This window comes from Ovis aries, chromosome 5, assembly GCF_016772045.2.
Source record: "Ovis aries strain OAR_USU_Benz2616 breed Rambouillet chromosome 5, ARS-UI_Ramb_v3.0, whole genome shotgun sequence".
NCBI lineage: Eukaryota > Metazoa > Chordata > Mammalia > Artiodactyla > Bovidae > Ovis > Ovis aries.
The window spans coordinates 18,221,775-18,245,811 of record NC_056058.1 but is presented as its reverse complement, the minus strand read 5'-3'; the positions used below and the strand labels follow the sequence as shown (position 1 = coordinate 18,245,811).

The 24,037-nt window shown below is 58.6% G+C and overlaps 4 protein-coding genes across 9 annotated transcripts in view; 1 reads left to right on the top strand and 3 right to left on the bottom strand.

Moving 5' to 3' along the window:
• NFIC (nuclear factor I C) overlaps positions 1-13,005 on the top strand; it is a 73,631-nt gene extending 60,626 nt beyond the window's left edge. For 2 of the 6 annotated variants that reach the window (XM_027969892.3, XM_027969890.3), the window contains exons 9-11: positions 312-459; positions 2,357-2,442; positions 6,603-13,005. In XM_027969892.3, the coding sequence (XP_027825693.1) occupies positions 312-459; positions 2,357-2,442; positions 6,603-6,620 (252 nt within the window). In that variant the 3' untranslated portion in view covers positions 6,621-13,005. The remainder of the gene's footprint in view (positions 1-311; positions 460-2,356; positions 2,443-6,602) is intronic. The other 4 variants (XM_027969894.3, XM_027969893.3, XM_027969896.3 and 1 more) reach the window with 2 other exon arrangements.
• A 2,393-nt stretch (positions 13,006-15,398) lies between these two features.
• On the bottom strand, positions 15,399-18,319 carry LOC114114843 (small integral membrane protein 24-like). The gene is made up of 3 exons (XM_027969889.3): positions 17,377-18,319; positions 17,174-17,285; positions 15,399-16,303 (listed from the first exon to the last, which is right to left on the bottom strand). Exons 1-3 carry the CDS (start codon positions 17,453-17,455, stop codon positions 16,183-16,185), a joined length of 312 nt encoding a protein of 103 aa, XP_027825690.1. The 5' UTR covers positions 17,456-18,319; the 3' UTR covers positions 15,399-16,182.
• A 112-nt stretch (positions 18,320-18,431) lies between these two features.
• On the bottom strand, positions 18,432-21,836 carry LOC101117756 (small integral membrane protein 24). Its single transcript, XM_027969888.2, has 4 exons — positions 21,714-21,836; positions 20,887-20,992; positions 20,563-20,628; positions 18,432-19,399 (listed from the first exon to the last, which is right to left on the bottom strand). Exons 1-4 carry the CDS (start codon positions 21,778-21,780, stop codon positions 19,234-19,236), a joined length of 405 nt encoding a protein of 134 aa, XP_027825689.1. The 5' UTR covers positions 21,781-21,836; the 3' UTR covers positions 18,432-19,233.
• SMIM44 (small integral membrane protein 44) lies at positions 20,563-23,931 on the bottom strand. The gene is made up of 3 exons (XM_060416322.1): positions 23,687-23,931; positions 21,714-23,546; positions 20,563-20,628 (listed from the first exon to the last, which is right to left on the bottom strand). Exons 1-2 carry the CDS (start codon positions 23,886-23,888, stop codon positions 23,308-23,310), a joined length of 441 nt encoding a protein of 146 aa, XP_060272305.1. The 5' UTR covers positions 23,889-23,931; the 3' UTR covers positions 20,563-20,628; positions 21,714-23,307.
• Between the last annotated feature and the right edge of the window lie 106 nt (positions 23,932-24,037).

Genomic DNA, 24,037 nt, shown 5'->3' with positions numbered 1-24,037 from the left:
TTTGGACCTGGGGACTGTGGGCAAGGTGACAGATGAAGGGGTACTCGTGGCAAATGCGGGGAGACGTGTCCAGGCCACCCGTGCGGTCTGGTGGTGCTGATCCTGTTTAGGAGAAAGTGGGCACGAAGTGGCTTGAGAAGGCGGTGATGATACGGCCATCCCAGGATGCTGGAGGCCTGCGGGGCCAGGCGAGCCCCGGGCACCCACCAAACTCGTCCCGGCCAGGCCCATCCACAGCCCCGGGGTGGACAGCAGCCCAAGGCGGAGGGGGCACCCGCCGCCTTAACCACCTGTCTCTCTGTTCCCCCCAGTTAAATGGAAGTGGCCAGCTCAAAATGTCCAGTCACTGCCTTTCTGCTCAGATGCTGGCACCCCCGCCCCCCGGGCTGCCGCGGCTGGCGCTCCCCCCTGCCACCAAACCCACCTCCGAGGGAGGAAGCTCGTCGCCGACCTCGCCCTGTAAGCACCCAGGAAGGCGTCCTCCAGGGGCCCCTCCCCTCCCTGGCCCTGCTGCTGGGGTTGGGGGCTTAGGCCCACCCGGTGTGTGCCGGCGAGTTTGGTGGGTCCCCAGACGGAGGCCTGGTCCACGCAGGGCCGCGGCAGCCTGGGGAGATGGCCGGGGGCGAGTCTGGGGTCGCCTCCGTTGGCAGAGTGGCCTGGGGCCCCCCGCGTGCCACCCCGCCCCCACTCCCATACCCAGGCCCCAGGCCCCCCTCTGTACAGCGAGCAGCAGGGGAGGACCTCAGACTGGAGGCAGGCCAGCCCCAGCCGCCAGGTGCCTTCCGTCTGTGAAAAAGGGGGCTTTGCTATGACGGTTGCTGTTTTAAAGTCAGGACATTTCACGTAAAACTCCCACATTTCCCCTGGATTCTCAGGGAAAACCGGCCACAGTGGGCTCTGTTCCTGGCTGCCAGACTGGGCCACACCTTCAGGTGGGACAGTCCCCGCTTGCCTGTCTGTCCCCAGGAGGCCAGGAGGGGCTGCCCCGCCTTGTAGACCTTTCTGCTTTCTAGATGTAGGTCTGGGTGGTAGCCTAGTGGGAGGCCCTGGCTGGGTCTCCTAACCTTCCCGAGCTTTCCACTTTGGGGATGTGGCTGGAGAGACTACAGCTCACCAGCCCCCAGTGGACCCTCCCCACCATGATCCAGGTATCCCCATCGCCATGGCTCTGCCCCCAGCCTCTCCCTGAACCCCATCTTTTTGAATGTCTCTCTCTCCCTCACTCCCCAAATGAGCTTCCTCACCACCACCCCCCCAGCAGGAGGGGCCAGCCCCCCTCCCCACACACAGCACTCCCACCCCTAGTGTTTCTTCCCCAGCATCCACTGCCTGCCAAGACCCCAGGCAGCCTCACATGTAGACATCTTTCTCCAAACACCAAGACGCAATGCTGGAACACTGGGCTCCAGCCCCACCCCTGAAGCTCCTTCCCTGTGTGACCTTGGGCAACTGTCCTCCCCTCTCTGAGCCTCAGTTTTCTCAGCCGCAAAATGGGACAGTCACCAGAGGTGGTGCAGAGCGAGTCAGTGAAACAGATCAGGGAGAACACAGCAGGAGGCAGGCACAGGGCACAGAGTTGGCATGAGGGGCTGGTCATCACCTTCTCGCCCTACTTCCTCATCTGTGAAGTGGGCAGAATAGTCTTGTCTGCTGTGTTGAGGCCACTGAGTTAACCCTGGAATGCTGCCCACTGCGTGGTATACAGTAGACACTTAATAGACAGGGAGTGAACGTGGATTTCTTCTCTTTTGCCTTGTACCAACTTCTCTACTGCAGGTCCAGCCTGCTTTCCCCCTGCAAGCTCCCCAAGCCTCGCTGCCTCCCACTTAACCCTTGCTCCAGTGGAGACCACACGGGGATCCTCCTGCCACCCACTTCCCCCCACCCCAGCCTGGATTTCGAATCATTCCCTCACCCACAAAGCGTGATCAGTGAGATTAAAATATAAAGATGCTGCGTGTGTGCACCCAGCCTTCCCTGAGCCCTCTCCAGGAGGGAAATTAATAAATAAAACGCCCTCAATAATTCATGGCACCCCGCACGGCGGGAGGCAGGCCACGAGAGCAGGATGGACCAGGCACTGGAACTCTCTGAATAATTCACAGGCGGTTTCTGGATTATGAATCTTTCATCCCGCGCCTTCCCTCCCGGCAGACACCTGCCCGCACAACCCCGGGGGCCTGAGCCTGTGGGCTTTTCGGGGTGCCCGGACCGTCCGGGGGAGGGCGGCCAGCTCAGAGGTGCCAGGTGCTGGGCGCGCAGGCCTGGCTATCTGACCCTGAGCAACGGCCACCCTCTCTGGTGCTCCCGCGCCGCCCCCGCGCTAACGGGCTCTCGGTCTCTCTCCTCCTCGCAGCCTACTCTACGCCCGGCACGTCCCCTGCAAACCGTTCCTTTGTGGGATTAGGACCAAGGGATCCAGCGGGCATTTATCAGGCACAGGTAGGGGCCAAGAGGCCGGCTGGTGGGGGGGTGGGAGGGACAGGGCAGAGGGGCCGGCCGGGCGTGCAGGGAGCCCTCCCCAAGCTGTACCCCTGACATGGCGGCTGTTGAGTGTGGCCGGGGGACCCGCCTGCCAGGTCCTTTCAGGGCCTTGAGCCCATACCGGGGGATGTGGTAAAGCCCCAAATCCCGCCAGGGAATGTGGGGCTGGGCTTGTCACTGCCCCGGTCCTATTTGTACAGATGGGAAGACTGAGGCTCACAGAGGAGAGGGGCTTTGCTCAGGATCACACACTGCATCAGCCCAAGCTTTCAGACCCCCAACCTTCATCCCCTCCCACGCTGGCCAGAGGGAGGCAAAGGGTGGCAAGGGATCCCAGGATGCCAGAGGAAGCTGGGGAAACCAAGGCAGCCCATGGCAGGGGGCTAGGGCCTCCTGGTAGGGCATGCAGGCCCCCACCCCAGGCTCCAGCCCGCAAGGTGGGAGGGAGACAGCAGAGGTGGGGTTGGCATCACTGCCACTGAGTGTGCACCAGGTTGGGGGGACCAAGGCTGGCTGAGGACAAGACAAGGAGGCTCAGAGAGGAGGAGTGAGTTGCCTGAGGCTGCACAGCACTGCGGGGCCAAGCCTCAAATGTGTCTGGAATTGAGACCCGTGGCTCCCAGCATCTCTTGAGGCAGGAGGTAGCCTCAGCCCCTCCCTGTGTGTCCCCACCTCCCACCTTTGGTCTGGCATCTGTATCCGTGTGCAGGCCAGGAAGGTGCTGGCAGGTGGTGTTCAGTGGTGGTGGCTGTACCCCCGAGCCCTGCTCCCTGGTTGGTGCGTGTTGAGGAGGGGATCACAGGATGTAAAACGGCTGCTGCAGCCCCTCTGAGTCTCAGACACACAGAGAAACGTCCTGGGGCTCCCCAATAACCATAGAGCATGGGGATTTGCAGGGTCCCCAGGGGTCACGTTTGGATCCTCAAGCCACCATGAGAGAGTGATCTCTTGTAACAGAGTCCATGGGCAGGGGGCAGGGGTGAGGGCAAGAGGTAGACAGGTAGCCATGTCCCCCTTCCTCCGCTGAGATCAGAATCGACCACTCGGGAGGCCCAAGGAACTTCCCGCCATAGCCTGGCCCCCTGGGGACCATTCGAGGCTGCCCTGGCTGCTGCTGGCAGCTCAAGGGGTCCAGAGTGGGCGGGACCTAGCAGTCGCCCTCCCTCCCTTCCCAGACTTTAGCTGGGGGTCCTGGGGTCAGGAGATGAGGGCTTGTGCCCAGCTCTCCTTCACCCACTCTGAACCTCAGTCTTTTCTTCCAGCCTTGGGCACCTTCTGGGGAGTCCTTGAAGGGTCTGGAGCATCAGGGGACCAGTTTGATCCAGAAAGGGCATGGAAAGGCCAGGACTGCCCCTCGCACACCCGAAACACTAAGTGTCCCACCTCACTGAGCCCTGCCGGGATCCAGCAGAGGGATTGCTTGCTCAGAGTCACCCACTGAGCTGGCGCAACCCCAGGCCACCCTGCTTCCAGCTGGGTTTCGAGTTCTGCCCCGGTGTGGATACCCCTGCCCCAGAGTGCTCAGGGAGCCAGGAATTTCCTCTTCCACTCTCACCTGACAGCCCTCCCCACTGGAGGCTGGGCATGTCCTAATTGCTTCCGAAACCAAAGCTAATAAAAGCAACGGACGGGTGTGGGCTGCCTTCTTCATCCTGCCCCAGTCTCCCCCATCCATGGTGTCACCTCCCCTATTATCAGCCTCTGCATGGGGGGAGAGGGGACCACCCCAAGTGGACGGCCTAGAAGGAGAGGGAAACCAAGGCAGGCAGGTGGGGTCAACCTTTGTTTCTCTGTGCCTATGGTCACCCCCTGCTTGGTGAGCAGCCCCGCTGGGGACCCAGAGAGGGTGGGACCGGGACTGTGGAGGAACCTGGGGGAGGGGGCATCTGGGCCCCTTCCTGGGAGGGGAGAGGTTGGAGCCTGGTGTCTGACAGAGGATGAGGATGTCCAGGCAGGGGGCTCAGCGCCGCCGAGGGCTGGGAATAGTGGGGAAGCAGCCTGAGCATAGCTGGCAGGCCTGGAGCGTGGGCTTCGGCCTGGGGGCCCAGGGGAGCCAGGGAAGAGGTCAGAGGGAGGAGGGGTGTACACAGCCAGGGCTAGCAGCCGGAGAGAACTGCGTGGGGCTGGTGTCAGGGGCCAGCGAAGGTGCTGGATGGAGGACCCTGCCAGAATCGGGTAGGCAGGACCCTGCGTCCCTGGACTAAGGGGTCCCCCGACCCCAGCAGACCCCAAAGGGAGGGAAGGGGGAGGAAGGAGCCACGAGACCCATTCCCCCCTCTCGGAGCCCCTGTGCTAAGGGCTGAGCGGAGAGGCCTCCTCTTTCTGGCACAGTCAGCACTTCCTCCGCCTTCCTTGTTCCTGGCGGGTTTGCTCTCCTCTGCACACGCCCCCCGCCCCTACCACCTCCACCCCGACTCCCAGCCTGCATCAGCTTCTCCCCTCCCCACTTCCATCTCCTGCCCTCACCCTTATCAGCGCCTGGCCCCCTGATCAATATTCTCTGACCCAAATCAGCACCCCTCCTCTAATCAATGGCAATTGATCTCTCCCTGATCAATTGCCTACCTTCTTCATCTCCCCACCCCCGTCTCTCACCATCTCACCCCTCCCCTGCAGTCCTGAGCCAGCCATCACTTTGGCCTCCAGAGTAGGGCTCTGTGGGGTCTGACACCTCCCCCCACTCCCCTGTGTGAAGGGGTGGGTCCGCCTGGCCTAGCATTTTCCCCCAATCCTTCTCTGCCCATCACACCTGGTCAGCAGATGAGCAGAGGGCCTGAGTGGTTAAGCCATGTTCCCAGAGCCACACTGGGGGCTCCAGCCAGGCCAGGGGGTGACAGAGCCCAGACCTCACTGTTGGCACCATGCAGCCTTAGTCTCCTCCTCAGCTGATGGGAGAGGATGTTGAGTTGAGGGTGCCTGCCCCCCCACCACCACCATTACGGGGGCCAGAGTCGGGCTGGCAGAGAGCTTAGGAGAGGAGGAGGCAGGGAGGAAGGGCCTGGGGAGGCCGGCCACCACAGGGGAGGGTCACGCCCAGAATCTGTCTGGTTGCCAACGGAAACCAGACATGAGGTAATGGCCAAGATGAACTTGAACTTGGCTGGAGGTGGGGGGCTGGGAGCCACGGCGCCAGTTCGATGGGATGGCCCAGCGGCTGCAGGCAGCCTGGTGGGATTGATCGCCCGGTTGGAGGGAGTGTGACTGGTTTACATGAGGAGTGGGGTCAGGGATGGGGCAAAAGGGTCCCTACCCCAGTCCCACTCCCCAGGTGGATTGGATGTATTTCCAGGGGAAGGGTCTGTACAGCAGCTTCCCTGTGGGGACCCAGGCCAGAGCTGTCCCTATAGACCTGGCTGCCTGACCCCAAGCCTCAGTCTCCTCTGTAAAGTGGAAGTCATGACCCCCTCAGTGGCCAGGCTAAGGGGTCAGCCCCAGGCAGGGGGACAAGCAAGTAGCTTCTCAGGCCCTAGTTCAAATTCTGCCTTCTTCCCTCAAACGCTGATGGACTTAGGCAAGGTACTTTACCTCTGAGCCCCTGTCTTCTTCACTGCAAAACGGGGTCGGGGGCAGTAGTCCCTCTTTCTTGAGGGTTCTAGGGGACCCATTAAATGCGAAAATGTTAAAAGTAAAAAAGAAACAAACAACCCCAGTCACAGTGCCTGAACATGGTGCCTGTCTGTAAAGATTCACCAGTGGCCCTCCTTCGACGAGGGGGAGTATCCCCTCCCGCATTTTATACTCAGGGTTGGAGGTGGGGTTGCCAGATTTAGCAAACAAAACCTCAGAGTTCAGGTAGATTGCAGTTCCAGATAAAGAATTAAAAAAAAAATTTTTTTAAGCACAAGTATATCCCAAAAGTTGCGTGGGATATACTTACACTCAAAGGTTTATTGAGGATTCAGGTGTAACTGAACTTCTGAGTTTTATCCAGCAGCCCTGCTTAGGGGCCCAATCACTCGCCCAGGGTCACCTAGCAGGTTACACAAGTCTGGGACAGAGGTCATAGGTTCCAGGGGTCGAGGGGGCCAAAGTGGGTATAGACTGTGGCCCACAGAGCCTGACCCCCATCTCTCTCTCTCTCTCTCTCTCTCTCTCTGTGTCCCCCTCCGGCCGCCCAGTCCTGGTATCTGGGATAAGAAAGATTTCTTCCCACGCCCTGCTCCTTCGTCCCAGGAATCCCAGGGTGCCGCATGGCCGGCCCCCGGCCCACGTTTTCGGTGGAAAGCTACAGCAAGCAAGAACGCCCCGCCGCCGACTCCCAGCCCGGCCGAAAGACAAAATCACACAGACACAAACACAGGAGGAAAAAAAAAGAAAAAAAAAAAAAAAAACGGAAAAAAAAAAAAAGACAAACGGGGGAAAAAATTACAATACATAAAAATAAACCCACCCAACCAAGAAGATAGACGGTAAAGATGACAACGCTTCGGACTCTCGGGACACCACGGCCGGACGGACCGGACGCTCGGGATCGTCCTAAGTTATTCATCTCCTCTCGCTGCTGCTGCTGCTGGTCAGGGAGGCCCAGCCACCCCCACCTCCTCCCAGGACCAGGTGAGCGCAGCCTGGAGCCCACGCCAGGCCCGCGGGGCAGGGCACCCAGTGTGGCCGCTGCTCCACCCGCGCGCCCACCGCCGCCTCCGGGACAGTGTTCGCCAGGCTGGGGAGGCAGGCCCTGGGGGGCCACCAGGGACCCCAGCAGCAGGCAGCGGAGGCAGCTGGGTGGGCAGGGGGCGACGGGGCCAGAAGAGGATGGCGGGGAGGCCCCGGCAAGGCCAGGGCACTAGCATGTGACGGACGCTCGGCGAAGGCGCGCCCGGCAGGCGTGGACCTCTACCTGCTCTTTCGCGAAGCCCCTCCGCACCTGCCGGGTTTGGGAGACGTCTCTATGCAAATGACCCCCAGCCCCACCCCAGGCACAGGAGGCCACCCCAGCGCACCCCAGCCCCCCTCCCACCGGCTCCACACCCCCCACCCACCCTGGGAGGGCCCCACGTTGCACACACTGTAAGCAATGCACTTTTCCAAGGAAGGGGCTGGGGGCGGTGGAGCGGAGGGGCCTGGGGGCTGCTCTGGTCTCTCTACCCACCCAACCCTTGAACTGGGGAGGACCCCCCACCACTTAGCCCGTGGAGGTGGGAGGTGAGAGCGAGTGGTTTAAGTGCCTGATTTCCACCGCCCGCCCCCCTCCCCTGTGTCCAGCTGGGATGTGAGTGGCCGTGGGCCTCCCCTCTCCCTCCTTTCCCGCAACCTGGCCCCTTCCAGTCACTGACCCCTCATTGCTATGCCCCCATCAGAGCTAGAGAGATGGAACCTCCGCCTCCAACAGGCCCAGGGGGCAGAGCTGGGCCTCCTCCCGGCACCCTGCCCTGCTGGGGCACGGGGCCTGGGGTCTCAAGAAGCTGGTGTGCCCCCTCCGCCCCCATGCCTCCTCTGCCAGTGCCTTACATCCTGGAGCGACAGCCCCTCCCTGGTGCCTCCCGGCCCAAAGGGGGACCACGGTTTGCACTTTCATCCCCCACCCCCTGCCGAAGTGGGGCACAGCCAGGAGGCGTTGCCGCTGGGTGGCCAGAAGGAGAGGGGCCAGGCCGCCTGTGGTCCAGAACGGCCGGGGGCTCTGGCTGGGGGCGGGGAGGTTGGCGCCTTGGGGCTCCCTGCTACCATGTAGGGGGGCCTCCCATCTGCTAAACATTTTCCGTTGAGCCGCTCCAAAAACACTAAACCTGGGGGCATGGGGTGCCCCTTCACCCCCGCTCCCCGGCCCCGTCCACGCCTCCTCCCCGGGATAGCCGTCTCGGGAAGAGGGGCCTGGGAAGGGTGTTAGGTGTTCTGGGATCACCAGCCCAAACACAAAGCCGCCTTCCGGCCGTCTGTCTGAATCCCAGCTGGTCTCCACGCCTGGTGCTGGGGAATGCCGACCCCCATCCCCGGCCTAGGCCAAAGCCATGGCCCTGGGAGGGCCTCCGCCCACTGCTCCCAGCCTGACCCGCCTCTCCCTCTCCTGGTAAACCCCTGGTGCCCCGGGCCTGGCCAGCCTCCTCCCACCTCCCCAGACACCGGACTTTCATCCCAAACTAGCCCGAGGGGCCTGGCGAACCCACCCGATCATAAAGAGAAAGATACCCCCCACACACAAGACCCTTCCCCTCCAGCTGCACTCCCACTGTCCGGAGGGGTTCGAGAACCCTTGGTCCGTCCGTCTGTCCCCAGGCCCCCTCCAGCAGGTGGCCGTTGGGGACCAAAGCATGGGCCGCTCTGGGGGAGGGCAGGAGGGGTGGGTTGTGCAGTTTGGGGTATCCAGAAGCTTGTCAGCCGGGAACCTGAGGGTGCGGGTAGGCAGGGAAGGGGAAGGGGCACCCGGCAGCCCCCAGCTTCCTAACTTTGCATGGTGCTTAGTCGAGGATTTCTGTGACCTGGCTCCTGACTTCAGCTCGAGGCGGCTGAAACTGCATGGCAATTGATACTGGCTCTATCTCCCTCCCCACGCCACCCCCAACTCCAGCCCTCCACCACCACCCTCCTTCTCTTTAAAAGAAAACAAAAAAAAAGATACAGAAAAAAAAAAACCCTTAAAAAAATTCCATGTTTCCTAATTTGCACGAAATTTTCTATCACATGATGTGCCTTGCCTTCCAAGAATAAGTATTACCTTTAAACAATATCAGCGCACACAGATAGCTGCATGCACTGCTCGTGTAGTTTAAAAGGAAAAAAATGACAAAACAATGACATGAAATAAAAAGTAAAAATTGAAAAGGGATGTATTTCTATTTGTAAAAAAAAAATTAAGAATCAAAAAAAATCACACGCTTAAAAATCACATTGCTTAAAAAAAACAAAGCGATGCCCGCAATGATCACCCCACAGCTTGCCCTGCCCCCAGCCTGCCCTGGGCTCTCGTCTCCCCATCTCCTGCTGCATGGGGGGTGCCCCCTGGTGCTCTGCAACCCCCCCACCCCTGGCCCCATCCTCGGGCTCCAGAGGGGTCATTTCGCATCCCCTGCCCACAGCAGCGGACAGACCTCAGGGGTGTGCCCTGGCCCCAGGCAAGGGCCTCTCCCCTCACTGGGCCACAGGCCAGCCCCCCCCAGACGCCGTGCATGCACCTATGCGTTCTCACCCCCCCACCCTGGGGCGGCCACCCTGCCGACAGCCAGACTCCCCCCGCCTCCTCTCCCACAGGCTGGCATCCCCCTGGCTCAGGGTCACATCGCTGTCTCACTACCCCCCTACAGCCCCCTCCTTCTTGCCAAAGGACCCATCCCCATAGACTGATCTTGGGGTAGCAGGAAGGACCCTCTTGCCAACCCCACCCCCACCCCCCCAGTTCTACTATGTCTTCCAGCTGTGACTGCAGAGGGGGTCTGGTATGAAACAAAAAAAGACAAAACCAAACCCGATATATGCAATATTTGTCTGTCTGTACCTGTAAGGTCTAGCTCAGCCACGGAGGCCCGGCCGAGGGGTTGGGGCCAGGGGGCACCGCGTCATAGGCCCCGTCCAAGGGGCCGGCCATTGCTGTTGTCTTCTCTTCGGTTTTATTTTCTCGTTTCCCTTTTTGCCTTCTTTTTCTTTCTCTCTTTCCTTTTTAAACTTTTCCTCCAATTTTCTCTGCCTTTAACTCTACCAAAGCCGAGACAGTAGCAGTCAGTGAAGTGTCCAGGCAAGAGACCCCGAGGCCGGGTCCACCAACCTTGGGCCCATCCCTCCTCGCCATCTCCGGCCCTCCCGGTCCCTAGGCCCCTCAAACATCTCCTGTCAGCGTACGCTTGGTGGGCAGTCCCCATTCGCTCCCCGGCCACCACCTTGGATGTTAGGATTGTCTCCAGAGCTGGGTGGGGCCTTGCAGCCAGACCCTGGCTTTCATCTGCCACTCTGCTCACGCCATGTTTTCTTCTGAAAAGACACCTCAGCCAGCCCCAGGGTCAGGGGCAGAGACCCGGCCCTGGCCTTGACCCTGCCCTTGAGAACGGCCCTTTGGCCCAAGAGCCCAAGGCCCTGTTTGTCAGTTTCCATAGGGCCCATTTCCAGCTTTCATCCCCCCAGCCACCAGGGAAGTGGGGACAGCCAGTGGCACAGGGGAGTGGGTGGCACGTCCCTATGGGACCCCTCCTCCATAGGCTCACCTCGAACCATGGTGTCCCTCATGCCTGCACCCCACAGCACCCTGGGCCTCAGAGCCCCTCCCTTCCTTGCCTGCTGTGCGTCAGAATAAGGCAGAAACACTAGGAATCAGGCTCCCACCTGCCAATGCGGTTGGGGTTCACGCCCTGGGAGGGAGGTGGGCAGGGTGTTGGGTGTTTTTGGGTTTTGTTTTTTTTTGACACTTATGAAACTGACATCTCAAACCCCATCCCCTCCCAAGCCCACCGTCACCCCCTCACTCATAGCCTATCCCATGCAGAATCCCCCAGCCTGACCTTGGGGTCCAGCCCTTGCTGTGGAAAAGACTTAAGGAGACCTCCCCAATATATGCAGATCACCTCCATCCCTCTCTCTGGAGGGAGGTAGCAGACCCTGACCAGGGTGGATGGGGAGGTGTGGAGAGGCAGGCCAACCCCACCCTATCTGACCTGGGGACGGAGGGTGGGTCCAGGGTCCCCAGTGCCCAGGTCTGGAACCCACGTTCTAGCTGGGTTATGAGCCCAGATTCCCACCCTGAGTTAGACAATCAGACTGGAAGGGAACCCCAAGGGAGGCTGCAGGGAGGGGGCCCTGCTGCAGCTCCCCAAGCAGCAGTTTCAGCCTCAGCACCCCCCACACCCCCAGCTCCGGAACTTTCCCTCTGTCGCCAGAGACAGCAGCATTCCAGGAGCAAACAGATTTGGCTGGACAGCTACCGGTGAGGCAGGATCCCAGGGCCAGGAGCAGCCATCCAGCCCTCTGTGAGAGACGGGACCCCAGCCACCCACTCCCTCTGGCTTCTCTGATGGTACTTTGACCTCCAGTGTAGGGCTATACTATACATTATATATATACATGTATAATTTTGGAATTTTTTTCTCATAATACAGATTATCCAGTGGCTACTTTTTATTTTGGCCTGGAGTCTCTCTCTCTCTCTCTGAGACCCCTGATTTTTACTTTTTGTGTGTGGGGGAGTGGGTTAGGGAGGGTGATGGGAGAGAGGTTCCAGAGACATGCCCTCAGGTCCTACCTCTCCTGCATCCTTCCATCTTTCTGCCCCTTGGGACACTCCCTGAGAGCCGCATCTCCAAACTGACACCACCTCCCCCGCCCCCATTGATCTATCCCTAAGCATTTCAGAGTGTGTGGGGTCCGAGCTGGCCCCGGAGGCCCACCTCTACCCCACCCTGCTCCCCAGGCGAAGCAAGGAGACCCAAAGCAATCCCAGCAGGACTTGTTGCCAGCGATACCAAAACAGACTTCCCAAGCAGTGCCTCACACGTCTGCTGGTGTAACTTTGAGGTCCTCCTTCCCGACGCCCAGGGGCTCCCTTAGGCCTCAGGAAAGAGGAGGCGGGATCCAACAGGAACATGGGCTCCAGAAGAGGAAGACCCACTCCCCCCAAAACTCCCGTCCTCCACACCACATGGCTAGAAGGAGACCCGCTGGAAAGGGGCCAGGAGCTACCCAGCCCCACTCCGGTCGTGAGCCCCAAAGCTCACTCCCTAAGTGCATCAGCACCCCAGCCTCCCATCTTGGACCCCAGCCAGGCCCCCTAAAACCAAAGCCCCTTCCAGTCCAGGGGTCCTGGCCCCTACCCCCAACTTCTCACCCTCTCCCCCTTGCCAGGGCCACACATGGGGGGTGGGAGGGCGAGACAGCAGGGTGTCTGAGGGACAGAACACGTGTTGTCAGTGGGGGGCAACAGGGAGAAAGGAGGGAAACTCGTTTTCTCTCTGAATTTTCTTTCTTTCTCTCTTTTTTTCTCTCATTTTTTGGTGGTGTTGCTGTTTCATTTCCTGTCGCCTCGGAGATATTTTTTGAGTTTTTTTCCCCCATTTTGTATTTTACCAATATTACCAGGATAGTTTACTCTTGTCTCTCGCTTTCTGCTTGCCACACATACTGGATCTCTCTCTCTCTCTCACTCACACACACACACACACACACACACACACACACACACATACACACACACACACCATGCTCATGAACCTATGTCAGGAGAAGGTTGGTGCCAGGCCAGCCCACTGCCCATCTCCTCCCCCCTCTTCTCCTCCCCAAGGCAGGGATGGGGGACAAGGAGCCGGACATCCGGGCAGACCCAGACCCAGCCTTCTTGCCTGCTCCCCTGCCCCGTGCCCCCGCATCATACTCCGTTCATAACCTTGTATATTACGCAGTCGTTTCAGTTTCCGCGGACGCGCCTACCTAAGTACCATTTACAGAAAGTGACTCTGGCTGTTATTATTTTGTTTGTTTGTTTCCCTATGCAAAAAAAAGAAAAAAAGAAAAAAATGAAAAGGGGGGTTCCATAAAAGATTCAATAAAAGGCAAAAAAAAAAGAAAAAAGAAAAAATGTATAAAAATTAAACAAGCTATGCTTCGACTCTTTCTAGCTGTCTTGGGTCCTCCTTTCTGTGTTGCGTTCAGGCTGTTCCAGGTTCTTGTCAAAGTGCAGGGAAGAGGCTGGAGGGGGAGGTAGCCTCAGAAAACCAGTCTTGGAATTCCTCAGCGCCTTTGATCAACAAGTTCCATGGGCATCTATGGAGCACCTGCTCTGTGCCAGCTCAGGTAATTCCACCTCCTGCCTGGCTCCAGGGACAAAGCCTGGCACACAGCCAGTGTTCCATAAATGTACAGAGTGCCTTCCTTCCTTGTTTTTCCCCCACCTAGCAAAACCCCATTCATTCACCAAAGATTCCCTGAGTATCTTCTGGGTACCCAGCCCTTGGGACACAGTGGAGAACAAAGTGCCCTAAATATCTGCCTTTGTGGCACAGTTCAAAGTTGGGAAAACAGAAAATAAACATAAAAATAAATGTATGCCAGAGGAGATAAATGCCAGGGAGACGAATAGAGCAGAGTACGGGATAGGAGAGTTGGCCTCACGTGAGGAAGTAACCTTTCAACAGAAGTTTGAATGGAGAGAAGAAACAGCCTCCTGAAAATCTGACAGAAGAGTGTTCCAGGCAGAGGGCACACACCGTGCAAAGGCCCTGGGGCAGGACTGTGCCTGGTGTGCTGGAGGAACAGTGGGGAGGCCTGTGTGGCTTGAGTGGAGTGAGGGAGGGGGAGAGAGGGAGGAGGGGAAGGCAGGGAGGAGACAAAGCAGGTTGTTTAGGGGTTTGTGGGTCACAGAAGGACTTGGGACTTTAACCCCAGGGAGGCAGGAGCCCTGGAGGGCTGTGGGCAGAGAAGGGGACGGAGCTTGGCTTGGTTCCTCTACCCTCACCTCCAGGAGGCCCTGCCCACCTGCCTAGGTGGAGCCCATGCTTGCCCTCTCAGCACCCCAGCATCTCTGTCTATCCAACCCCACCCCTGACCACTCAGAACCATTCATGTCCAGCTCTCCCCAAAGCCGCAGAGGGTGGCGGTAGGGAAGTATCATGCCTATCAAAGTCGCTCAGTTGTGTCCGACTCTGCAACCCCAAGGACTGTAGCCCACCAGGCTCCTCTGTCCATGGGATTCTCCAGGCAAGAATAATGGAATGGGTAAGCCATTCCCTTCTCCAGGGGATCTTCCTGACCCAGGGATTGAACCTGGCCTCCTGCATTGCGGGTGGATTCTTTACCATCTGAGCCATCAGAGAAGCTTGTCATGCCTGTGAGGGGCAGCCACTCCCCCTTCTTGGGGGGGGGGGTGTCCTTCATCCTACCCCCTAGCAGTCCCCCAGAGACCCCAAGACATGCAGTCAAAGCTCCCAGGCTGCCCAGGCTCCTTCCATCTTACCCACACGCCACCCCGCACTCCGGGGAGGGACGTTTCTATCTCTTTTCACTGATGGGGAAACTGAGGCACAGAAAGACGGCAAGATGAGCGGAGAGGGACTCAGGTAGGATGCGCCGACGCGGACACCCAGGGACGCAGCCCACCTCGCCACCCGGTAACAGGCGCAGAACACTCGTGAGGCAGGGATGAGGGATCCCAGGACCCCCGGGTGGACGCGCACCCTTCCCTTGCCCCTGCTGCATTCCAGAAGGGATGGTCGCTTCTGCGCTCAGCGAAGAGGTTCTGGCGCCCCCTTGTGGTCAGACCTAGGACCTGGATCCAGGAACCAGGTCCCGGGTGGAGGAGTCAGCTAACCCCCAACCCCACAGTCCCGCTTGGGAGGAAGGGTGGGGGGCGGCAAGAAGGGAAGAGGGGATCTAGAAGGAGCTTCTTTTGCGGGATGGGGCTCTCATCTCGGGTGAGGCTCAACTTGGTGGGGGTTCAGCTGGGATGGAGGGTTCAGCCGGAGGCTGGAGGTTCATCCCAGGGTCGAGGCTCAGCCGGGGTGGGGGGACTCAATCTGGCCTTTAATCTCAAGGAAAGCCGAGTCTTCTTCATCCATTGGCCCCTGGGGTAAAACAATTTGGGGGCTTTGAAAGGGCTGTCCCAGCACTGACTCCCCACTAAATGCCATAAAAGGGGAAGGCTTGCGACAACCAAAAAACTCCCCCGAAATGCCCCCAGACACCTCCTAGTAGGGAAGTCCCGCCCCTGCGGAAAGGGAGGAGCCCAGAGAGCACCTCCCTTCTCCCTTCCCGCCCCACCCTCCGCACGGCCACCCACGCGGAAGCGCCGGGCCTCGCCTGGAGGAAACTGGAGGACTGAAAACTACGCTCCCAGAACTGTCTGAAAACACACCCTCTGACCTTCAGGATCCCCCAAGTCTGAGGCGGCAGGCTCATTTGCCCCCACCCCGATCCTCACCATTTCAGCATACAGAAAGCTGATACTTGCTAGATGCCTTTAGGGTGCTGGGTCCTGCCCTCCGGAGTTTTGTAGACAGTATTTCATTCAGTTCCTCATGACAACTTAAGGATTTATTCTTTCCTTTTACAGAACTAGACTCTTGGGCACAGAGAGGTTAAGTTACTTGCTCCGGGATACACAGCAAAGAAGTGAGGACTCCAGCTCCTTCTCCTCTATGGAGCCTCCCCACCAGGAGTGCAGGACAGGAAGAGGGGGTAATGATTCTGTGTCGCCCCCTACTCCCAGCCCTGCACCCTCACCCCACCCCCTGGGAGTGCTAGCGTGCAGGACAGAGTGCTGAAACTCCGCACGGGGTAGGAGAAGCCTTCATCTCCCCCGAAACGGCCCTGCGCGCTGAGCCAGGGACAGCGAACAGCGCCAGGAGAGGGACTGGGACTCCAAGAAAGCGCTTGAAAGAGCTTACACCTGGGCAACAGGAGGACCTGCCTTCTCTGATGAAATCAAAACCTGACAGAAATTGGAGGTGGGAAAAGAAATCAGGTGCTGGGTAAAAAGATGCTTGCGATGGACTGAGTAAAGAGACATGAGACCGTGGTGGGGGGAGGTTCTTGGGGGGATGTGGGCGACTCCTCCAGGGGCACCCTCCAAGCTCAAGAAGGATCATCAGGTGGAGACCAAGCTTGGGAAGGGGTACAGGACCACCAGGTAACACACAGAGAGCCCTCTGAGAGGGATTTGGAGCGGGTTCTGAGAACTCTGAATCCCAGAGAGTCATCTTATTGGCCCCAGGACCAGGTCCTTTGCTGACAGGGTGTGGAGAAGGCATTGGGGCATCCCTGGAGGACTGCCTGGAGGAGATGTGTGGGAAGACTTCATGAGGAGGAACTTGCCATTGCTTCATGGTTCGGAGGCCCCTCTGCCTCCTCCAGTTCCAGTCCCCAGTCGTCCTCTCCCTTCTCCTTTCTCACAGTCTCCTCTTCCTTCTCTTCATTGCTGTGGAGACCAGAAGAGCCCCGATAATCCGAGTTAATAAGGACAGACAGTGCTCCAGGCCTCTGACAATTCTCCCAGAAGCTCTGAGTCCTACAGGCACCCTTACTGTTCCCATGACACAGAAGCGGACGAGACTCAGGCAGCTTAGGACACTGGCCCCCTTAGAACATGAAGGAGTTCAGGATCGCGAACTGTATGAACCAAAACTGAGCTCTTAATTTCTGGCCTCTTCGGCTTCCTGGGTTTCAGAATTGTGGGTGAGTGGACCGGCACAGAGATGAAGGGCTTGAGCGACAGATGGGTGGATGGATTAATGAGTGTGTGGATAGATGAACGAATGGACGCATGGATGGGGGGTGGGCAGGTGAGTGGATGGATGGATGGACAGATAAGAGAGATGGATGATGGAGGGAGGGAAGGAGAGAGAAAAGGTGGGAGACAGGTCAGGGGGGATGATGGATGGATAATGGGCAGGTGGATGGATAAATGGGTGGTGTTGGCATGGGGGTGATACTTTATAGACCCCCCTATTGAAACACATCCTAGGGATGGGGTATCTCTGTGAGGAAGCCACCCTCGTTTTGCAGGTGGGTAGTCAGGAGCGAAGTCTGTGAGGTCCCCCTGGGGGCCTCTCAGAATCAGAGAATTACCCCGCTGGTCCTGCCCAGTCTTGGAGGATGCTCGAGAGGGAAGGGGCTCCTAGAGCTTGGAGGGGAGAGGCTTGGCGCGAGGAGGGTCTTAGAGGGGCAGGACTCAGAGAGGGGAGGGGGTCGGTAGGGGAGGAGCTTAGAGGGGTGGGACTCAGAGAGGGGCGGGGCTGAGATGTTAAAGAGTAAATGATGGGGAGGGGCTCAAAGGGTGAGAACCCACCTGTCCTGGGACTCCCGGCACCAGACGGCGTAGACCAAGGTGAGGACAAAGATGAGGAAGAGGAAGGCCAGCGCAGCCCCCAGCCCCACCAGCCACGAATTCCGCTGGGCCACTGCGGGCGGGAGCAGGGCTGGGTCAGCGTCGGGGCCTCCAGGTTGGGACTCTCTTCCCTACCCTACCCCTACTCCTTCCCAAGGCCTTACGGGGTTGGGCCTCCACCAGCCTTGGGATCAGAGCTGCGAGAAGAGAGAGTTGACCGGGGGTCTTCCAGAATCTACCCATCCTGTGCCCTCTGTCCTCGCCCCTATCCAGCAGATTCTGGGGTTGCAGCCCCGGAGGGAGAAGGAAGTGGCCTGCTCAGTGCACCCCAGGGCAGGGTGTGGCCGGGGCCCCAGGAAGTAGGAGGTGGGGTCCCCTCCCTGAATTCCGGGCACCATGGGGAGGGGCTCAGGGTCCTGAGCTTCCTTGTTCCTGTCTCCCTGAGGCCCATCCTGACCCTCACTCTCCACGGTAAGAGCCACAGTAGGGGCGGCTCGAGAAGGGTGGGAAACTCATTTCCTGACCACTAGGCATTGCACTGGCTCTGAAGTCCCAGCACCTCCATCAAGTCTCACACTCTGGTGGTCAGAACTCTTGTCCTCACATTGCAAAAGTGGAGCCAACTCGAGACTCAGAGAAGTTAGGCCACTTCCCTGGGGCCACACAGCATCCCAGAGGAACACAGTTCTCCCAGCTAGGAACACCCTCTACCCTAACCCTCTCCCGTCCTAGGACATGAACCTCCAAATCTGACCTTAGCCAGCCCCTGCATGTGCCCGTCCCCTGGGCAGCCTAGGCTTCCATCCCAGTGCTGCCAACAACGGCCAGGGAGACCTGGGCTGGTGGCGTCCTTCTTTCTAAGTCTCAGTATTTTCAGCTGGAAAATGGGACGAACTGCAAACCGACAGAGACTGAGACCATAAGGATGCTAGGCATTCAGCGGAAGCATCTTTTAGGGAGATTATTATATATTTTTATTCACGACTTTTCTGCCCCCTGGTGGCCGATCCTGGGATAGTCTCAGAAGCTCCCCACCTTTTGGGCTACCGCCCCAGCTACTGGCTCCACAAGGGAGCCCTAATGCAACTACTGAAGCCTGCTCGGCAACCAGAGAAGCCAATGCAACGAGAAGCCTGCAGAACAAGAGAGGAGCCCCCGCTGGCCACAGCTAGAGAAAAACCTGCGCAGCAACGGAGACCCAGCACAGCCAATCCATAAATAAAATGATAAACACCACCTTTATCAAAGTTCTCATTAGGAAATGGTTAACATCCAGGGCAAGGTCCAGGGCCTGAAGAAAGTGAGGAGAGCAGAGGAGGCTTGTCCCCTCCCAAGATGGTGCACCCAGAGGCACCCCACCCGTCAAGACTCAGTTTCTGGAAATGGAATCACATGAGCCAAAAAGCCGGGGGTGGGGGGAGCAAGGCTTTCCCAGGAGACAGCCCTCGGGCTCAAAGTTCAGGGTTCAGGACAGCAGGATCAAGATTGCAAGGGGAGCATATGATCTGCCCAGCACCTGGGCACGGTGGAGTTTGGTCTCCCACAGCTGCCCGGGCATTGCTCCCAGCCCCCAAAACTGTCTCCTCCTGGGGAAACTGAGTCCCCGGGGATAACGGAAGCCCTTCTGAAAGGCTCTCCCCCAAGAGGCAGTCCCTGGCCTATACTGGTCCGTCCTGAAGCTGAACAGGAGGGAGGAGGTTTTGGCCAATAGATGTCTCAGGCAGTGGGGAGAAGCAGGTGGAGTGGTGAGATTGTGGGGGTTGGGGGCTTCTCGGGAACCAGGGATGGTCTCTGAGTGGAAGAAGAATCACCAGACAGAACAAATCCTAACAATACAGACTGCATAACACATGAAGAGCCCTCCTTGGTGGGGAGTGGGCAGGGTTCCAAGCCTCTTCATTCAGGGCGCTGTACTCTCAACCTTAGATGGAGTCACCACAGTGGCTTCAGGTTCAGTTCATTGCTTCTAGGGTGTGGAAGGGGCATCTCTGGCGGGCTGCTTGGAGGAGGTGACTGAATCTTCACATGGCCGTGTTCTTGACTTTCTCGTAGTCCCTGCGCTCCTCATTTTCCTCTAGCTCCAGCCCGAAGTTTCTCTTTCCTTTCTTCTTGGCCTTTTCCCCCTTCCCAGCTTTTTTCTCCTCAGCCTTTTCCTCCTTCTCTGCCTTCCCCTTCTTGTCTTCTTTTCTGTAAGGACACAAAGACCCCAAACCTTGGTAACAAACCAGAGTCATTCCCACTTAACAGACCCTCACCTGTGCCAGGCCTTTACCTGTCCCAATGCTTTACAAAAAGTCTTTGCTGCATCTTCAAAACAGCCCCTACAAGGCAGCCTTGTGATTTCCATTTCACAAAGGCAGAACTAAGGTTCAGTTGTTCATTGGAAGAATGGATGGATGGATAGGAGAATGGATGGATGGGGGGATGGATAGATGGATGGGTGGATGGATGGGAGAATGGATGATGGATGGATGGATAGATGGGAGAATGAATGGGAGGATTTGTGGGTGGGAGTGTAAACAGATGGATGGGGAAGGAATGAACCTGGCAGGGAGCAAACTATGAATTAGGAGCACTTATTGGACCTGGAGCCTCCAGCACATCCTAAGAGCAGGAATCACACTTTACTGTGGCTGAGCTGTGTCTAAACATAGTCCAGCCCAGACCCCCTCCCTCAGGCATCTTGGGCTCAGCTGAGAATCTTCCAGCCAGGATAGTCTCCTCCCAGCTCCCAGATCCTACTCCTGTCCCCAAACCTTTGCCCAAAGTTGGGGTGCTTGCTCCATAAGAGCCTCCAGCCCTGAGCTCTCACCAGAGTCACATCTGGAAACAGGATCATGGGAGACCCTGAATCCAGGAGAGTCACCCACACCAAATCACACGCTTGCACACAGTCCCTGCACTATCCCACACCACCATCTTGTTCAACAGGCATTTAGTAAGTGCCTACCGCATGCCAGGCCCTGAGCAGGGCCATGGGGACACAGCCTGGACCAAAGCTAAGTTCTGTTCAGAAACCGGTAAATGACTTAGATAATTTCAGTTGGCAATATATGCAAAGATGCAGGGCTGTGTCAGAGAGAGCATCAGGAAGGCTGTTCGTCAGATTGGGCTTCTGTGGGGAGGAACCATCTGAACAGGGACTGGAGGAGAGACAGAGCCAGCCAGAAGATATGGGCAAAGGTGTACAAATCAGAACAAACAGTAGGTGCTAAGGCCCTGGGACCAGAGTGTGCTTGAGGTGTTCCAGGACAGAAAGAGGTCATCAGTGCACACCCACCCCTCCTGTCCCTGAGAGGCGCCTCATACAGACCCACTGACCACACGCTCTCATGCTCACGCAGCAGTACCTCAGATCCACCTCCTCATATGGGTTGGGATGCATCCTGAATGAGGGCCGCTCTTCATCCTCAGCTCTGCAGAAGAGATGGGAGTCAGAGGGGTGGGGATGGATAAAGGGCAGGAAGTGGAGGCAGCCTCAGTCTCCCCCAGATTGAAGGAACTCCAGGAAGCAAGAGCCGCCGGGCGGAACTGCATGACTGTCCTGGGCTGGGGGTGCAAGGGGGGCAGGGGATGGGGAGACAAGGAAAGGGACCAGAGAGGGTCATGAAGTGGGAGGAGGTGCCCAGCACTTCAGGAGTGGGAGGGGAAGGGGTGAGGAATGGGGCTCCCACCTCGCTTTGGAGCACCAGAGGCGGTTGGCCAACATGAGAACGAAGACAATGAACAGGAACCCCACGACCGCAGCCAGGCCCACCAGCCAGGGCTTCAGATGGCGCTCTGTGGGGAGGCGAGGGCAGTGAGGACTCAGAAACGGGAAGGGTGGAAAGTGGAGTGTTAGTCCCTCAGTTGTGTCTGACTCTGGGCAACCCCATGGACTGTAGCCCACCAGGCTCCTCTCTGTCTGTGGCCAGAATACTGGAGGGGGTTGCCACGCCCTCCTCCAGGGGATCTTCCCAATCCAAGGGTCAATCCCAGGTCTCCCTGCATTGCAGGTGGATTCCTTACCGTCTGAGCCACCAGGGAAGCACCAGGGAAAGGTGGGGGCCCCCAAGAGGACAGGGAAAGAAGAGTGCAGGAGATGCTCAGACATTAGCATGGGCGACCTAGATCCCCAACCAGGATGGAACCCACGCCCCGGGCAGTGGAAGTGTGGGGTCCTAACCCCAGGACTGCCAGGGAAGTCCTTTTAATTTGTTTGCTTGTTTTTGCAACACCGCAGCTTGTGGGCTCTTAGTCCCCCGACCAGGGGTTGAACCCAGGCCTTGGGCAGTGAGAAAGCAGAGTCCTCAACACCGGACTGCAGGGAAGTGCCTCAGAGATGGGGTGGGAAGCCCCGAAGGAGTGGGAGAGTTGGGGAGGGGGCCTCCCTTCTCTTCTGCCTCTCCCCTCTCTTCTCAGGGTCCTTGGTTTCTCATCAAGTGGGGAGGGGGTGAGCCCATGTCCGAGCCCATCCCCCAACCTGTCCTCCCACCCCCCAAACCAGAGGTCAGAGCCTTACCCTTCTGGGCCTCAGCTGGCGACAGGAGCAGACCCATGAGCAGAAGCAGGATCCCTAAGGTCCCCATCGTGCAGAGGAGCCAGCAGCCGGGGTGCTGGAGTGTGCGGTCCCCCCGTCAGGGTCAGGGGAGGCCCTGCCCAGCCCCTGATAAGGGGGCAGGCAGGTCTGGGGGCGGGACAGGCCCCGAGTGAGGGCCCCTCCCTTTGCCCCACCTGGTTGGCATCCCACACCCTCTCCCCCGCCTTCCAGGAGGGCAGACTCTGGACCTGGTTGTAACGATTAACTCGGGAGTCCAGCCCCTCTGCTCTTCGTCCCACCCCTGGACAGCCAGCCTGCGGGGCCCCCAGGCTCGCCCCACAGGAGCCGAGCTGAGATGGCCCTGACCTTGCTTCCTGACTCAGTGCTTTTACACCTCATTACATTTCTTTCTCTGCACATACCACAGACTTTTGCCACCTGCATTTTACAGGAAGGCCAGGAGTGCCAGGCTGGGCAGAAACAGCCAGCACTGGGATGTGAACAAGGTCTCTCTCGTCACCAGCTTATACTGCTTCACTGTGGCTCCCTGACCCCGGGGCACCCACAGCCAACTCCAGGGAGAGCACAAGGAGCAAGAAGGGAGGGGCCGCTGTCCACCTTCAAACCCTGGAGAATGGGGCCCTGGAGCAGCTGATGACTCAGGCCCCAAGCTGTTCTGGCTGTCAACCTTGATCACTAAGTTGATTAGATAGATGGCCCTGCCTGGCAGAAGGGGGACCCTACCCCACAGCCACCATGGGACAGCCACGGCCCAGGCACATGGCAGGAAGACTGGGGTGGGGAGGCCTGGCCCTTCTCCGGGCCTCCAGCATCACTGCCCCCTCCCTTCCTGAGCTCTGACCATGGCCACGGTGCATGAGGGCCACTGAGTGGAGCCCAAGGCAAGCCCAGTCAGCCCAGCCCATCAGGCACACTGTGTGCCCTGCCCCATGCAAAGCTCGGGAGGGAAGTAGGCCCCTAGCCTCAGGCTAGTTAGGAAGTCAGGACCCCCAGAGACAGACCACCCCATAATCTAGCTGAGAGGACCTGGAGATGGAGGAGCCCAGGGGGCACGCCTCTGCTTCCCCAGGCAGGTTGCTGGCTGGGCTGGCCTCATTCCGCAAAAAATTCTCTCCACTCCAACCAAGCCACGTCTGGGCTGCATGCCTCTGTTTTCCCATCTGATAAATGGGTGGATAAGTCCCACCTTGGAGGACTGAATGAAATAAAATACAGAAAGAGCTTGCTTAGCATCCCACAGCTCTAGCTAAGGGTTGGCCACTATTGTTGTGAGATTTTTTTTTTTAATCTCCTTAGTGTTTTTGGTTTACAGGTTGCCCAGGGCTTGGTGGAAACTGGGCTGGGTTAGGCTCTGGCAGAATGGGGGAAGCCAGAGCATGCAAATAAAACAGTGTCCAACCACTGGAGCCTGCCAGCCAAGAAAGACCATGTTTTCTCTGTCAAGACAGCGCAGATCAGTGGAGAAAAGGCTCTGATGGGCATGAGTCCGCTTTATATTAATAAAACTGCCAAAGGGGTTGGAGCTGGCCTCCTGGGCCCCAGGGCAGGGCCCAACTCAGCCCAGCTTCCAAAAGGAGCTCCGGACTGGCGGATCTTTGAAGGCAATGGAGGGGCGGCGGGGGACCCTGTCGGGGGCTTCTGCGGGGGCCCCCTCACCACCCCCACCCGTGTCCTCCTCGCCCCGCCAGGCCAGAGCCAGCTGCAGGTCCAGCTCTTCCAGGTCTTCGCCCTCGGGGCTCTCAGGCAGCTCCCGGGGGGCATCCTCCTGATCCGGCTTCGGGCCAAAAGCCCAGTCTGCGACAGGAAGGTGATGAGGAGCATCGCCAGGCATGGCCACCTTCTGCCCTCTTCCCTGGCTACTGGAGACCCTTGGGACCTCCCTCCCGCCGTGATCCTGCACTAGCCCACGCCAGGTGAGGTAGAGAGTGGCTCACCAGCCAGATCGTGGGCAAGGTCCTTGATGAGATGGCCCACAATGGCATAAGCCACGGCCACCACCAGGAACGCAGCCAGCAGCAGGTACAGCACGCCCCTGGGCAGGCGGATGGCGTCCAGCGGTGGCGGGCGGTACTCCTCATAGAGTGGCGGGGCTGGGCTCCAGTCGTCCATCCCCTCCTCGGCTGCCAGCCCCGGCATGACAGCCACCCGGAGCAGGAGAGGCCCGGAGGTGACCTGCCTGGCGGAAGTATTAAGGAGCTTTGGGTAAGAGGATTGGGGCTCCCCTGTGGCCACCATCTGCCTGGGTGATCACATTGCAAACCACTTCCGCCCACTGCCCCCCTCCC

Coding starts and splice junctions, on each gene's coding strand:
- SMIM44 (XM_060416322.1), bottom strand. CDS start 23,888: ATGCCGGGGCTGGCAGCCGAGGAGGGGATGGACGACTGGAGCCCAGCC. Junction 23,547..23,686: donor CCTTGCCCACGATCTGGCTG/GTGAGCCACTCT, acceptor TTCCTGTCGCAG/ACTGGGCTTTTGGCCCGAAG.
- LOC101117756 (XM_027969888.2), bottom strand. CDS start 21,780: ATGGGGACCTTAGGGATCCTGCTTCTGCTCATGGGTCTGCTCCTGTCG. Junction 20,629..20,886: donor CTCTGGTGCTCCAAAGCGAG/GTGGGAGCCCCA, acceptor TCTCTTCTGCAG/AGCTGAGGATGAAGAGCGGC. Junction 19,400..20,562: donor TATGAGGAGGTGGATCTGAG/GTACTGCTGCGT, acceptor GTGTCCTTACAG/AAAAGAAGACAAGAAGGGGA.
- LOC114114843 (XM_027969889.3), bottom strand. CDS start 17,455: ATGGGTAGATTCTGGAAGACCCCCGGTCAACTCTCTCTTCTCGCAGCT. Junction 17,286..17,376: donor GCTGGTGGAGGCCCAACCCC/GTAAGGCCTTGG, acceptor TCCCGCCCGCAG/TGGCCCAGCGGAATTCGTGG. Junction 16,304..17,173: donor TGCCGGGAGTCCCAGGACAG/GTGGGTTCTCAC, acceptor TGGTCTCCACAG/CAATGAAGAGAAGGAAGAGG.